The 16,480-nt window shown below is 33.6% G+C and overlaps 1 protein-coding gene and 1 long non-coding RNA gene across 3 annotated transcripts; both read left to right on the plus strand.

Annotated features, from left to right (window-relative positions):
- Positions 1-1,449: 1,449 nt before the first annotated feature.
- LOC116121781 lies at positions 1,450-4,806 on the plus strand. 2 transcript variants are annotated; one of them, XR_004126771.1, is made up of 5 exons: positions 1,450-1,624; positions 1,754-2,130; positions 2,382-3,176; positions 4,000-4,496; positions 4,579-4,806. It is a non-coding gene; the product is annotated as an uncharacterized LOC116121781 (long non-coding RNA). The 2 variants fall into 2 exon arrangements; XR_004126770.1 differs by lacking the exon at positions 2,382-3,176 and having other exon boundaries at positions 1,458-1,624.
- A 7,883-nt stretch (positions 4,807-12,689) lies between these two features.
- LOC116121775 (probable disease resistance protein At1g61190) lies at positions 12,690-13,592 on the plus strand. The gene is made up of 3 exons (XM_031407721.1): positions 12,690-12,746; positions 12,789-12,985; positions 13,031-13,592. The coding sequence occupies exons 1-3, from the start codon at positions 12,690-12,692 to the stop codon at positions 13,590-13,592; spliced, it is 816 nt and encodes a 271-aa protein (XP_031263581.1).
- The last annotated feature ends 2,888 nt before the right edge of the window (positions 13,593-16,480 follow it).

Here is a 16,480-nt window from a genome sequence, read left to right on the forward strand (position 1 = left end):
AATTTATGGGGTGTCATAAAAGAAAAATAAAAAATTGAAACTTTTTAAATAGGGTATCTTAAGAAATGAGCCTTATTTAATCCATTAGTGGGGTGTCAATAGCTTCACTCTACATTTAGACAAAGAATGATATTATTTAAGCCTCACTTAAAACTCTTTTTAAGTAGGGGTGTTTGTTAGTTCGGCAAAATTAAAATCAAGTCCAATCCAAATTGAATAAAAACTAAATTGATTTCATCTAAATCTTATCTAATAGACATCCTATTAAACTTTTTGTCGTTAATTAAGTTAGTCACATAATAACAATTAAGAAGATAGAACTATTAGTAAATTACTAATAAAATAGTTTTATTATTTCTAAATTAGTCGTTAAAGAACTATTATGTTATTTAAACATAGTAGAATGATTATATTCAAAATTTGAAACAAATAATTCTATTATAGAGAGTCATAAGTTGGTTTGTCCATTACAAAGATAAAGTAACAAATTAATAATCCCATTAAAATAAATCTATCAAATATTAAAAGTAAAGTTTATTGTCACATAATAACAATTAATAAAATAGATTAAAATTTATAAATTGAAAAGCATTATTGGATTGTATTGGGTTTGAATTGGATTTACTTAGCAAATCCAATAAATACTGAATTCTCCATATTATATAACAAATTATAAATTGGGATTCATATCTCAAATTTTTGTGCAACTTTTTGTGCTAATTGGGAAGATCTCCCAATTAGCGCAAAAAATTGTACAAAAATTTGAGATATGAATTCCAATTTATAATTTGTTATGTAATCTCGTGAATTCAGTATTATATCTTTAAAAGCATGAGGTGGACTATCATTTTGTGTTGGGTTGGGGATGAATTGACTTTCTTTGATGTAGGAATTATTGGGCTTGAGCCTTTCTAGATGGGCTTTACGTGTCAGTGATCTGCGTTGACATCGGTGTTGGGCTAAATGAGTGTTGTCCGTATGATGTAGTGTTGCTGTGTTGGTGGATCATCAGTGGCCTGGCTTGATCACGGTTTTGGTGGGCTCGTCTTGGGTGGGTGGGTTTACAAGACAGGATGTTGCATTAAGACAAGCTAGTCACCCTGTCAGTGTCAGGCAATAGAATAAAATTTAAAAACATGTACCTCTCCTAAAGTATTCGAAATTATAATAGATCCAAAAGTTGGGCATATTTCACAAAAATATCCCCTGTTGTCAGTTATTGTTTCCCCCTGTTGATTGGGTAAAATTGCTACAATTTTTTGACCCATAATGTTTCTTCTACATGTCCAAATTCTATTTCCATCTACATGTAAATAAAATATCCCAGATTTTAAATTTTTTAACCTATTTCATATAAATCAATTCAATTTTTCAACGAAATGCAGAGACCAGAGAGAACAAATCAATCTCACCTCACCACCAGAGATGAAATCAATCAGAACTCTTCTCTCCTTATTTTCTCTATAATCCTCAAATGATGCGCAGCTTTCTTTGTAAAGCTTGTGAAGAGAGGAATTTTGCAGAAATTATGTGAATTGTTCGGATTACAGCAGAATTCATCTCCTTTCTTGAAAGAATAACTCACTCACAACTTCACTTACAAGTTTATTCCAGTTCTATCTGTGTAAGTTTCTTTTATTTCTTAAATTAATATAATTTTTAATTCTCTACTTTTTTTTTTTTAATTAAGTTTAATCTTCACTGATGGAATAAATTGGATGTGTTTTGACAACGTATATTGGATGTATTTTAGTTACAGAAATGAACTTTTTACAAACCTTCATTGATGATGATGGACTTAAGAGAGCAGATGAAATTTCACCTGCACTTTTGAAAGCAATTGAAGAATCAAAGATTTCAGTAATCATTTTCTCAGAAGGATATGCTTCTTCCAAATGGTGTTTGGATGAACTTGTGAAGATTCTTGAATGCAAGGAAAAGAATGGCCAAGTGGTCATGCCGGTCCTTTTTCATGTCAATCCATCAGATGTGAGGAAAGAAACTGGAAGCTTTAAAGATGCTTTAGCTAAGCATGAAATTTTTTTCAAAAAAATACCAGAAAAAATCCGGAGGTGGAGAGCTGCTTTGACTCAAGTGTCCAACATCTGGATGGGCTTCAATGGAAATTAGGTAATTAAATTGGACTCTTTTCTATGTATGAAATTTTCTGTACTCAGTTCTGTTTTAACTTACAGACAATGATCATAAAAGGAAGACCTAATTGTATTCTTGATTTTTTCATAGAGAGAGGTATTAACAATGATATTATTTATTCGGTAGCTCATATACAATTACAAGCTTCATTTCCAATATTGTATATTAATTATTTTGCTTCTATATGGTCATTGGTATAACTCAATATTTCTCTTTGTAAATGCTAGGCCTGAGTCCAAACTTGTAGCTGAAATTGTCAAACAAATATCGAAGAAATTAAATGACATATCACCCCCAAGTGATTTTGAAGGCTTTGTTGGAATAGGTTCCCACAGTGATCGTATTAAATCCCTTTTAACTGCTTTAAGTATTGAATTGTTAGATTTTAAAATTGTAGGTATTTGGGGTATGGGTGGTATAGGTAAAACAACAATTGCTGGAGTTCTGTTTAACCAAATTTCTAGCCAATTTGAAGGTTGCTCCTTCATTGCAAATGTTAGGGAAGAATAAAAAAAATGTGGACTAGTTCATCTAAGAAAGCAACTTCTTTCCCAGATACTAGAAGAAGAAAATCTCACCTTAGGTACTCCAACTATACCAAAACATATTAAGAAGAGACTTCAGTGTAAAATGGTTTTCATTGTTCTGATGATGTCATTGATATAGAGCAATTGGAATTTTTAATCGGAGGAATTGATGAACTTGGTCCAAGAAGTAGAGTCATTGTAACCAGTAGAGATAAACAAGTGCTTTGCAATTATAGAGTGGATTACATATATGAAGTTAAAGGATTCAAGTATCATGAAGCTCTCCAACTCTTTTCCACTTATGCCTTCAAACAAAAATATCCCCCTAAAACTTTTTGGGAGTTGTCAAGCAAGGTAGTCGATTATGCCACAGGCAACCCGTTAGCTCTTAAAACATTGGGTTCCTCATTATATGGAAAGAGCATACAAGATTGGGAGAGTGTATTGCAGAAACTCAAAAGCATTTCCAATCCGAAAATTCACCATGTTTTGAAGGTTAGTTATGATGGACTTGATAGTGCAGAGCAAGATATATTTCTTGACATTGCATGCTTTTTTAAAGGGGAGGATATGAATCATGTAACAAAAATAGTAGATAGGTGATTGAGTACTCTTATTGATAAATCACTTGTAACAATATCAAAAACCAAGATAGAAATGCATGATTTAGTACAAGAAATGGGTTCTGAAATTATTCGCAAAGAATCCTTCAAAAATCTTGGCAAACTTATTAGATTGTGGAAGCATGATGATGTATTTCATGTATTAAAGAATAACACTGTAAGAGTTAAATAATTAGAATATCTTTCTTATACCAGATTTTCCTATAAGGAACGAAGCCACATCTATTTTGTATAAATTTTACAAAAAGATTATGTTTTATACATTAACTGAATCTTTTCTTTTCATATGAAGGGGGACTGAAGCAATTCAATGTTTGTTCTTAGATATGTACAAAATATCAGACCTGCATCTAAGTTCTGAAGCCTTTGAAAATATGCTAAATCTTAAATTTCTTAAAATCTATGTATCGGATCTAGTTGAAGAATTCTCAAGTATATCTAGAGTGCATATTCCACAAGGACTAAAATATCTTTCCAATGAATTGAGATATCTCCATTGGCATGGATGTCCTTTGAAATCATTGCAGTCGAATTTCAGTCAAAAAAGCCTTATTGTAGTCGATTTGCCGTTTAGTAATGTTGATGAACAACATTGGGTAGATGAAAAGGTGTGATTCAATAGTTAATTATGTATTTCCTTGTTAACATATAGAATGTTGATGCTGATTTATTTTAATCATTCTCTTTCACTACAGCATGGTTCAGATGTCAAGTTGCTTAATCATTCGGATGCTCCACAGCTGGAACATTGCCAAAGTTTGCTTGAAATTCCCTCTTCTAGCCAATATCTCACCAACCTTCGTATCTCATTTCTTTATGGCTGCAAAAGTCTAAGGACTTTTCCAAGCAACATACATTTCAAAACTCTTATCAGCTGAGATGGCTATGGTTACGCTATTGCAAGAAGCTTCAATCAATACCAGAGCTTCCACAGGCACTAGAACATTTAGATGCAAGCAATCGCAGGCGACTCCAATCAATACCAGTGCCTCCATCAAATCTAGAAAGATTAGATGAATCAGAACTGGAAATAGTATCTGAAAGCCTTTACTCATCTTCAGGCTGGCGTATAGGATTCATATTTACAAACTTCTTGAACCTGAGTCGGAATGCAGACAACAACATTTTGACAAATTCACAGCAAAGAATTCAACATATGGAAACTGTAGCACTAAGATTTTGTTCTGCAAAGGTTATTACTCTCTTTTTCTTTTCTTTCTTCCTCTTGCACACTCTTATCACTCATCAAAATTATGATTGGTTTCAAATTGCAGGAACATGATAAAATACATAAAGTCAGCTTATATTTACCTGGGAGTGAAATTCCTGGGTGATTCAGCCATCAAAGTTCAGGATCTTCAATTACTATTAAGCTACCTCAACATTGGAGTAACATAAAGTTGATTGGTTTTGCTATATCCGTCGTTCTTGCATTTGAGACAAGTTATCATGGAGATGTTTTTGTAGTTAAAGTGCTCAATTTTGTAGGCCTGACTTTGAAGAGGACAAGTTGAAATTTAGCCCTCTGTTTATTTCTTTTCATTGATAATATTACAACTCGAGACTTTTTATAATTAGGTTCCTATGAAAATACTGAGAACTAAACCTCCTGAATCTTGAACTACAATGCAACATTTGTGCTGACTTCTCTAGTTCTCTTACCAAAAATAACTTCTTAAAGTGCAATTCTGCAAAATAACTCCAGGAATTCATCATTCAAGATCAAGCATGGTCTTTGTGGCATCTATCGGTATTGGACTTAATCTTCTACTTAAGTCTTCTCTGGGTAGAGTGTATCGTTGCCTTCCACATCCAAATCCTGCTCCATTTCTAAGTAGAAGAAGAGCCAACTGTCCAGCAAACACAAAAAACCAGCTGGAATTTTCAATAAAAAGATATCTGCTGAGTGGCCAAAAAGGATAACTCAATAGAATTGAAATACATTTTTCTGCAGTATTGCGAGCTATGTAATGAAAACAAAGGCCAATAAAAGAATAAATTTTAAACCGCAATATGAAAAAACACCTCCAGGAGCCTGATTTTGCACCATATCTTTGCTTGAAAATGGATGATAAGGCCAATTTGTGCTCGAAAAACTTACTGCAAATGCAAGAAAGCTTATTATTAATTTCCTCTGCAACTTGAATTTAAACTTCAAGCTCTTCAGTAATGCAGCCAACCTAGATTTTTTTTTTGAATTTTTCTTTGTAAAATTTCTTAGCTTCCATACAAGTCTGCTCCAGGGCTACTATATCAGGCTCTTAATAGAAGTAAAATCATAATAATCCTTCCTGAGATTCATCTGCAGATCTGAATAATGTTTATAACAGTATAAAAACGGTATTCTCCTGCAAAATAAACAGTAAATAATCAAAACTAGTGTAAAACCTGTAATTCACTTTTAGTGTCTTTTACAATAATTTTATTTAAGGTCAAAATTTTCAAATAATTATTCATGTTTTTGTATCGACCAATGTGCTAACTTATTAGGTTTTCTTGCTATATGTCTAAGCCCAATGCAGCGTCACAAAATTTTTAGCCATTGCGAGCCTACCAATGTCCATAGAACTTAACACTACCATCACTACATAAGTGAATCAATAAAACTCGTTTCAAACAATGATTCAATCCCACAAACAATGAATTGTATCTTAATGCTAGGAAGAACCAAGCAGGTATGCGACTAAACCACCGAGCAACACACCAAATTAAAATAATTTAGAAAATGAATAAATACTCATGATAGAAATTATTTAATTTTCAAATCCTCTTTGCTTCTTCGTTCTATCTTCATTTATTGATTCGTCTTCATCTTCATCATTGATATTGTTTTCCATTTCCTCAAAAGCATCTTCATCTTTATCCCTAGTATTGTTTTCAATTTCCTTGAAAGTATATTCACCATCATCATTGACACTGTTCATTTTCGCTTGTGATTATTGCTTGTAAGTACAACAGAACTGAAATCTCCCAATTAGCATAAGGGAAACAAAAGTTTGGAATATGAACCCCAATTTGTAACTTGGAAAGCAAGAGGAGGACTCTCATTTTGGGCTGGGTTTAGGGGTCATTCAACTTAAGTTAATGCTGGTGGTGTTGGGCGTAGGCCTTTCTTAGGTGGGCTTGAAGGTTTAGTGATCTGGCTTGATGTGGGTGTTGTTGGACTCTTCTTAAAACAAACTGAGCTCAATTTTTCTTTTTTCATCTGCAGCATGCTTTTAAGATTTTGATAAAAGTTTTATAAAAAAAAGCACAATTTAATTAAAGTTACTATCATGTAACAAGATAATATAGTGAGTCTTAAGGAAGTATTTTTATTCTGTTTATTTTATTAATTTGTTGGACCTTTTATAATAACCTTTAATTTCTAAAAGCCAATGTCTTTTTTCCTATTGTAAATTTTAAATAAGTAATATCACAATTACAAAATCTTCTAACAAAGAGGTTAATTGAATATAAAGTGATGTGATATTATTATTTAAATGAAACATCAATTAATGAGTTGTCTTTGTATATTCACTCTACCGATTATATTTTGTCACATCATTTTGTGTAATATTATTCATTTTAAACGCTTGTTTTATTAGTATTATGTACTGATTGATTTAACACAACTCTCTTGTGGAATAACGAAATCCAAAATTATTCTTCCTTTTATTGCAATTTGGTCTGGCAACAAACATGTTCTCTTTAATTAATTTTTAAGAAATTTCCTTGCAATTAATCTGTAATTTCAGCAAAGTTAATTTGTTGATGAAGTTGTTGAATTCTCACATTAACTTGACCAAGACTTGCATATTATGGTCCACCGTCACTTTAATTTGATTTTGATATTTTTCCATCATTCTTGATATTATAAAATTAATTAAGGGTCTAATTTATTAACTATTTGAATTGTTTAATTATGTAGACTATTAAAGTAATTAGCTAACATGGTATCTTTTTAAGAAATTTCGTGACACTTTATCAATAATTTCAGACAAATTGGTAATTACTTTCACCTCTAATGAGTTTGAATTCAATCATAAATATGACATTTCATTTGGACTATTATTGGAATTATTTCACCTCTAATGAAGCCTTGGGAATTGATAGAAACAATCAGCCTGGATGAAAACTAATCGACGGCTGTGATTTACATGTAACATTGTTCAAGTCTACATCAGCTTCTCGTACTTGCATCATACATCATGCTCAGCTATCGAAGAGCTTTGCGCAGCTTCAGCAGCTTTGCCTTGCTTCTGAACCTCATAAGGTAATTGCAACATTTATGAATTAATTATTATCTCAAATCATTTTAATTCTTCTGGTAAATGTTTATCATGTGGATTAATTATGGCTCCGTTTGGTTCACAATTTTGTGTTTTTGAGAAAAGTTTTTTGAAAAAAGTTAAAAAAAAGTTGAATTGGGCAGGTATTACGATGTAGGATTTATAAATTATTAAAATACCCCCTATGTTTGTTTTTTTACAAAACACCCCTTATAATAAAACATTAAAAGTTAACAAAAACACCCCTAATCCACCCTCAAATACGGACAGCCGGCCATCACCGCCGGAGGGTGGCCGGAGTCGTCGTAACAAAAACATTAAAAATATTTAGGGGTATTTAATTGAATTAACAAATTTAGAGGCGTTTAAAAATGTTGAATAAAGTGAATAATATTGTGAGTTTTTTGGTATTTTACTGTTTAACTTTTTGGGAATACAAAAATAGTGGCTCGTTTGGTTCAAAATTTAGGGGTTTTGGGAAAAGTTTTTTTAAAAAAGTTAAAAAAAAGTTGAATTGGGCGGGTATTACGATGTAGAATTTATAAATTAATAAATACCCTTTATGTTTGTTTTTTTACAAAATACCCCTACAATAAAACATTAAAAGTTAACAAAAATACCCCTAACCCACCCTCAAACACCCCAGCGGCGACCACCACCGGAGGTGGTCGGAGTCGCCGTATGGGCGCATGACCGGTTGGATCTTGCCGGTCATGCGTCGCTATGGCCTTTTCCGGCCAGATCCACGGTGGATCTAGCGGAAAAGGCCAGATCTACGGTAGATTCGGCCGTAACGGCAGATCTGGCCTATTTGCTCTCAACGATGGCCAACAAACGGTCGTCGTTGATGGTCAACGACGACCGTTGTTGGCCGTCGTGACGAGTTACGGCCAAAGATCTGGCCGTCAACGGCCAGTCTTTGGCCGTAGATCTGGCCTTTTCCGGCCAGACCACCGTGGATCTGGCCGAAAACGGCTAGATCGGCGCACTACCGGCCAGATTCAGCCGGTAGCGCGCCATTCTACCAGATTCCGGCCATTTTTCGGTGGTGGTGGCCGGAATCTAGTAAATGTGGATTATTGGGGTGTTTTTGTAATTTAAAAAAAATATTTAGGGGTATTTAATTAAATTATCAAATTTAAGGAGTTTAAAAAAAGTTGAATAATATTGGGAGTAGTATTCCCAAAAATCTGAATTTTTGGGAATTTTACTGTTTAACTTTTTTGGGAATACTAAAAGTAGTATTCCCAAATGTGAAACAAACGCAGCCAGTATTCCCAAAATCCAACCAAACGAAGCCTATATGAACCTCAACAGGGAGGTCGATGAGTAGTCTTGTCGTAGGGCAGTGAGGCAGATAGGTTGTGGGGTCTAGCTATATTAAAGTTTGGGAAGGTGAGGGGAGATTCCTCCAATAATTACTTTTTAATAATTTTATTACAGTTAAATAACTTAAAATGTAAAAGAAAAGAAAAGAAAAAAAGCAAAATAAATTGAAAAAATAGAGTAAAATTGACTACAATTTATATTAAATATCTTATTTACAAAGACAATTAGAATTAAATTATTTTTAATTTAATATTTAAAACACAACCAGATATGACCGTCAATCTGACCGAAAAAGGTCAGCTTGGTGTACGATCAACTAGATCCAGTCGGTCGTGCACCGATATTGTGCCTCTAACCACCCTCTAGTAGTTGTGGTCAGCTGTTGGTATTTAATGGGACGTTTTTGTAATTTTTTATGTTTTTATTATAAGGATATTTAGTAAATTAACAAACTTAGAGGGTATTTTTATTAATTTTTAAATTTTACCTCGTCATTACCACTCAACTCATACTTTTTCAAAAATATTATTCAAAATACTAAAACAAACACACCAGGTTAACAAGTGTGCTTTCTAATTATTTCTTTAATGAAGTTGATACATATTTTCCTCCCTAAAGTCTGAGGACATTGTTTTGTAAAATAATTTGTTGAAAACTAACTGCTAAAGGGTATATATATCTTTTTAACCCTTTCATAAAATTTTAGGGGGAACGACTCACACATACCTAAAGTTTGCTGTAAAGACAAAGTGGTATCCAAAAGGTTTAGAAATGACAAATACCTATTTTCTATCATGTTATGTTAAGAATTTTCATCTGCTAAAAGACAAAAATGGTGAAAAGACTGGAATATCCACCGATCCCCACTCTCACCGCGTGCCAGCAAGGGTCAGTGCCACTGTTTATCACCGAACTTCGCAGAAAAATGCTAAATTCGATCAAAAAATCGATTGATGATGCAACAGGGCTATACAAACGGGCTTGGGGTAAGAATTGAATTACTATACTTTCTTTTAGTAGACATAAATCTCTAATAGAATACGACAGAAAGTATTTATTTGTTATTTTTAAAATTTTTGGGTATCAATCTGTCTTTATGCCAAACTTTGGGTAGGTGGAAGTCCTTTGGCCAAAATTTTAAAAACGATGGATGGAGATATGACATTGACAAGACAGACATCAAGGCCCACACTCAAACAAAGGAATTGAAAATCTGAAATAAAGACCTGGAAATTGACCGAAACAATCCACCGGCACTACTGGATTATGAAAACTATTGGACGGCTGTGATTTACATGTGATGCTGTTCAAATCTATATCAGCTTTTTCATATGAATAACACTACACGTATATCATTCCTATACAACATTATGTGGCAAGATGTAATTTAGTGAAAGTTTAATTTTAACTTTAAATTAGCCAATCATATATTGCCACATAATGTTGTATGAAAATGATGTATGTGTAGTATTACTCTTTTCATATATACTTACAAGTCTACGTCAGCTTCTCATTACTTACATCATACATCATGCTCAGCTATCAAAGAACTTTGCGTTTGGTTCCTTCCTTCAACAGCTTTGCTTTGCTTCTGAACCTCAACAGGTAGTTGAAACATATATGAATTAATTGTTTTTCTTAAATGAAGAATTTATTATCTCAAATTATTTTAATTCTTTTGGTAAATGTTTATCACTTTATACATGTAATTGCAACACATATGGATCAATTATTTTTCTTCCATATTGTACACTCTTTATAAGACTTTTCCTCATTTAATCCCTTAATTTCAAATAATAATTGAGGCATTATTACAACAACTAATTAGGAAGCAATTTTAAAAAATATGGTATTTAACACAACTTAAAAGAATTAATGAGTAACTTAATTAATTGACCACCATATATACAAATTCAATAATTATAAAACATGAAATAATATATATTTGAAGTACACAAAAACAGTGTTATAGGTTTCTTCAATGTGCCATATTCAATTGTTTGGCGAAACGACAAATTGTACCCAAAAGGTTTTAAAACGACAAACAGGTACCTTCTGTTAGTAAAAAGAATAGAATGCCCTTTGAGAAATATTAGTCTATTTTTTTAATTACTTTTAGACCCCTTAAGTTTATTAATTCCATCAAATACCCCCAGAAAAAAATTTAAAAATTAACAAAAACACCCCCCACCCATACTTACTCGATTCTGGCGGCCACCGACGATGGTAGCCGAAATCCATCACAACGGTCTATGCCACCACCGAAAATGGCCAGTAATTCACCGATCTGGACTTTTTCACAGTGGATCTGGCCGGAAAAGGTTAGATCTGATGTGAAAATGCCAGATCTGGCTGGAAAGTGACGGCTAAAGAAATGGCCATCGTTGACAGACAACGATGGTGCGGCCATCGACGGCCAGATCTGGCCGTAGATCTGGCCTTTATCAGCTTCTCATATATACTTACGAGTCTTCATCAGCTTCTCATACTTACATCGTATCATCATTTACGGCAAGAATAATCTTACACATACATCATTTTCATATAATATTTTTCATACAAAATTATGTGGTAAAATATGATTAACTAAAAATTTAATTTTAACTTTAAATTAACCTATCATATCTTATCATATAATATTGTATGAGAAATATTATATGAAAATGATATATTTATTGTATTACTCTTCACAGCAATTAAAGTTCTTCTGCGTTTGGTTCCTTCTTTCCTTCCTTAAGCAATCAAATAAAAATAACTTTTGTGTTTCCAAACTTTTTTTTTTTCTTTGTCTTTTACGATCAACTTTATAAAGAGAAATTTGATTTTTTTTTTTTTAAAATAAAAAAAGTTTGAGTGTTGAATATGAAAAATGATACAGTTACCGAAAAAAATACATCGAATTCACGCACCAACAGACGTGACACCATCTTGATCATCCATTAATTATGAAATTTTTTTAAGAAAAGCAGATGGTGCCACGTATGTCAGTGCGTGAATTCTGTGTATTTTTTTCGATAATTGTAGCATTGCTTAGTGAAAAACTTTGAGTAGTGAATATGAAAAATGATACAGTTACCAAAAAAAATACATCGAATTCACACACCGATAGATGTAGCACCATCTTGATCGTTCATTAATTATGAATTTTTTTTTAAGAAAAGCAGATGGTGTCACGTATGTCGTTGCGTGAATTCGATGTATTTTTTTCGATAATTGTAGTATTGCTCAATGAAAAAGTTTGATTATGTTTTTTTTCAAATAAAAAAAGTTTTGAGTGTTGAATATGAAAAATGATATAGTTATAGAAAAAAATACACCAAACTCATGCACCGATAAATGTGGCACCATCTTGATCGTCCATTAATTATGAATTTTTTTTAAAGAAAAGTAGATGGTGCCACATATGTCGGTGCGTGAATTTGGTGTATTTTTTTTTGTAATTGTAGCATTGCTCAATGAAACACTTTGAGTGTTGAATATGAAAAATGATACAGTTACAAAAAAAAATACACCGAATTCATGCACCGACAGACGTGGCATCATCTTGATCGTCCATTAATTATAAATTTTTTTTTTTAAGAAAAGCAGATGGTGCCACGTATGTCGTTGCGTGAATTCGGTGTATTTTTTTAAACATTAGTTTTTGAATTTTTTCGATCTCATAAACATTTCTAGTATATCTCTTTTTTCAGTATTTCTTTTTTCTTGTCCTCCTAAGTAATGTTTGTCAGTGGCTTTCCTTGTTTAAACCAAAAAGAAAGAAAAGACAAAAAAAAAAAAAAGTAATGGCTGAAATAGCTGCTACTGCTGCTTCCAAAGCTGCAGAACAAGTTACAGAGACTGTGTATGATTTCATTTGTTAGAAGATTTCCTTTGTGTTCAAGTACCAGAAGTATATGGAGAAGGCAAAGGAACAAATTGAGGAGGTCAGAAGTCGAAGACAGGATGTGGAAGCAGATGTTGACGTTGCTGAAAGACAAGGGGAAGAGATTTACAATGAAGTTACAGACTGGCTGAGAGGCATGGAAGGTTTCATGGAACGTGAAGTAAAGCTCGTTGATGATGAAGATAAAGCAAAAAGGCGCTGTTTCAAAGGGATGTGTCCTGATTTGATGAAGTGATACAGGCTTAGCGAGGATGCAGAGCAGGTGGCAGAGGATGGAGCCAAGCTCTTGGAAAAAGGAAAATTCAGTGGAGTTTCCCACCCCGCTATTCTAAGGAGGACAAAATCCATATTTGTCGGCGAGGATTATGAGAGGTTTCACTCAAGAGAGTCCAATTTCCAGGATATCATAGAGGCATTGAAGGATTCTAAGGTTAATATGATTGGAGTGCACGCGATGGGTGGTGTGGGAAAAACCACGCTGGTCAAAGAAGTTGCTTGGAGAGCCAAGGAAGATAGTTTATTTGATGAGGTGGTATTTACTGAGGTAACACAAACTCTTGATCTTAAAAAAATTCAAGTCGACATTGCTAGTCAATTGGGCATGGTATTTAAAGACCAAGAGAATCTATCTGGAAGAGCTGATCAATTACTTTATAGGTTGAAAAAAGCCAAGAGAATCCTTGTAATTGCATATAATATCTGGAAGAAGCTTGACTTGAAGGTTGTTGGGATTCCTTTTAGCTATGATGATAAAGGTAGCATCCAACAAGACAAGAAAGAAAGCAACGATGAGAAATTGTGATGCACAAAATTGTTAACAGCTAGAACACAAGTTGTATTAAAAGAAATGAATACTCAGAGGAATGTATCTGTTGAGCCTTTGGGTGATGATGATGGAAGAAATTTGTTTGGGAACATCGTTGGTGATTTAACAGATAAATGTGATATAGCAGCTGAAATAATTGAAAAATATGCAGGTCTACCACTTGCAATTACAACAATTGCAAGTGCTTTGAAAGGTCAGAGTGATTCTGTCTGGAGGGATGCGTTATGTCAGTTAAAAAGTTCTAATCCAAGATGTGTTCCAGAAATGGATAACACTTTATACTCAACTATTGAATTAAGTTACGCATTGTTGAACAGTGAAGAAGCAAAATCATTGCTTCTACTTTGTGCTCTTTCTGATGTGGGTACTAGTATACCTTTCATGTGCTTCCTAGCATACGACATTGGGTTGAGCTTGTTTCAAGATGTTCATACGATTAACGATAGAATGAATAGAATCAAATCGCTGATTGATTATCTTGAAGCTTCGTGTTTGTTGTTGAAAGGTAACAATAATGAGATGGTCAAAATGCATGACATCACTCATATGGTTGTTGCATCAATTGCTAAAGAGAAAAGTATGATTAATATTCAAGATGCCAATGGCTTTAAAGAAGTGTTGGTGAAGCGAGTGTACAAAGATTCTATTGCAATTTGTTTGCATCATGGAGACATTGACGAGCTTCCTAAAAGGGTAAATTTTCTGAACCTCCAGTTACTTGCTTTGCATCTTGAAAAGGTGAGAGTGATTCTGTCTAGAGGGATGCGTTACATCAGTTAAACAGTTCTAATCCAAGATGTGTTCTAGAAATAGATAACATTTATACTCAACTATTGAATTGAGTTACGCATTGTTGAACAGTGAAGAAGCAAAATCACTGCTTATACTTTCTGCTTTTTCTGATGTGGGTACTAGTATACCTTTCATGTGCTTCCTGGCATACGGCATTGGGTTGGGCTTGTTTCAAGATGTTCATACGATTAACGATAGAATTAATAGAATCAAGTCGCTGATTGATTATCTTGAAGCTTCGTGTTTGTTGTTGAAAGGTAACAATAATTAGACGGTCAAAATGCATGACATCGCTCATATGGTTGTTGCATCAATTGCCAAAAAAAAAAACGTATGTTTAATATTCAAGATGCCAATGGCTTTAAAAAAGTGTTGGTGAAGGCAATGTACAAAGATTCTATTGCAATTTGCTTGTATCATGGAGACATTGACGGGCTTCCTGAAAGGGTAAACTTTCTGAACCTCCAGTTACTTGCTTTGCGTCTTCAAAAGGCGAGAGTGACTCTGTCTAAAGGGATCGCAATACAGTCAATTTTTCAAGATTAGGTTCTACACAAGGTCTTTACCTATTGTGAAATATGAGTTGATAACTTAACTCAATGCGTAAGTTGAAAAGAGAAGAAGCAAAATCACTGCTTCTACTCTGTGCTCTTTAAGATGTGGGTACTAGTATACCTTTCATGTGCTTCCTCGCATACGGCACGGGGTTGGGCTTGTTTCAAGATGTTCATACGATTAACGATAGAATAAATAGAATCAAGTCATTGATTGATTATCTTGAAGCTTCGTGTTTGTTGTTGAAAGGTAAAAATAATAAGACGGTCAAAATGCATGACATCACTCATATGGCTATTGCATCAATTGCAAAAGAGAAACGTATGTTTTATATTCAAGATGCCAATGGCTTTAAATAAGTGTTGGTGAAGGGAATGTACAAAGATTCTATTGCAATTTGCTTGCATCATGGAGACATTGATGGGCTTCCTGAAAGGGTAAACCTTTGGAACCTCCAATTACTTGCTTTCTGTCTTGAAAAGGTAAGAGTGATTCTGTCTGAAGGGATGCGTTACGTCAGTTAAAAAGTTATATTCCAAGATGTGTTCCAGAAATGGATAACACTTTATACTCAACTATTGAATTGAGTTACGCATTGTTGAATAGTAAAGAAGCAAAATCACTGCTTCTACTTTGTGCTCTTACTGATAGGGCTACTAGTATACCTTTCATGTGCTTCCTGGCATACGGCATGGGGTTAGGCTTGTTTCAAGATGTTCATAAGATTAATGATAGAATGAATAGAATCAAGTCGCTGATTGATTATCTTGAAGCTTCGTGTTTGTTGTTAAAAGATAACAATAATGAGACGGTCAAAATGCATGACATCGCTCATATGGTTGTTGCATTAATTGCCAAAGAGAAACGCATGTTTAATATTCAAGATCCAATGGCTTTAAAGAAGTGTTGGTGAAGGGAATGTACAAAGATTTTATTGCAATTTGTTTGCATCATGGAGACATTGATGGGCTTCTTGAAAGGGTAAACTTTCAGAACCTCCAATTACCTGCTTTATGTCTAAAAAAGATGAGAGATATTCTGTCTAGAGGGATGCATTACGTTTGTTAAAAGGTTTTAATCCAAGATGTGTTCCAGAAATGGATAACACTTCATACTCAACTATTGAATTGAGTTACACATTGTTGAAAAGTGAAGAAGCAAAATCACTGCTTCTACTTTGTGCTCTTTCTGATGTGGGTACTAGTATACCTTTCATGTGCTTCTTGGCATACGACATGGGGTTAGACTTGTTTTGAGATGTTTATAAGATTAACAATAGAATGAATAGAATCAAGTCGCTGATTGATTATCTTGAAGCTTCGTGTTTGTTGTTGAAAGGTAACAATAATAAGACGGTAAAAATGCATGACATCGCTTATATGGTTGTTGCATCAATTGCCAAAGAGAAATGTATGTTTATATTCAAGATGCCAATAGCTTTAAAGAAGTGTTGGTGAAGGGAATGTACAAAGATTCTATTGCAATTTGTTTGCATCATGGAGACATTGATGGGCTTC

The sequence above is a fragment of the Pistacia vera genome, unplaced genomic scaffold, assembly GCF_008641045.1.
Source record: "Pistacia vera cultivar Batoury unplaced genomic scaffold, PisVer_v2 Contig1280, whole genome shotgun sequence".
NCBI classification, from domain to species: domain Eukaryota; kingdom Viridiplantae; phylum Streptophyta; class Magnoliopsida; order Sapindales; family Anacardiaceae; genus Pistacia; species Pistacia vera.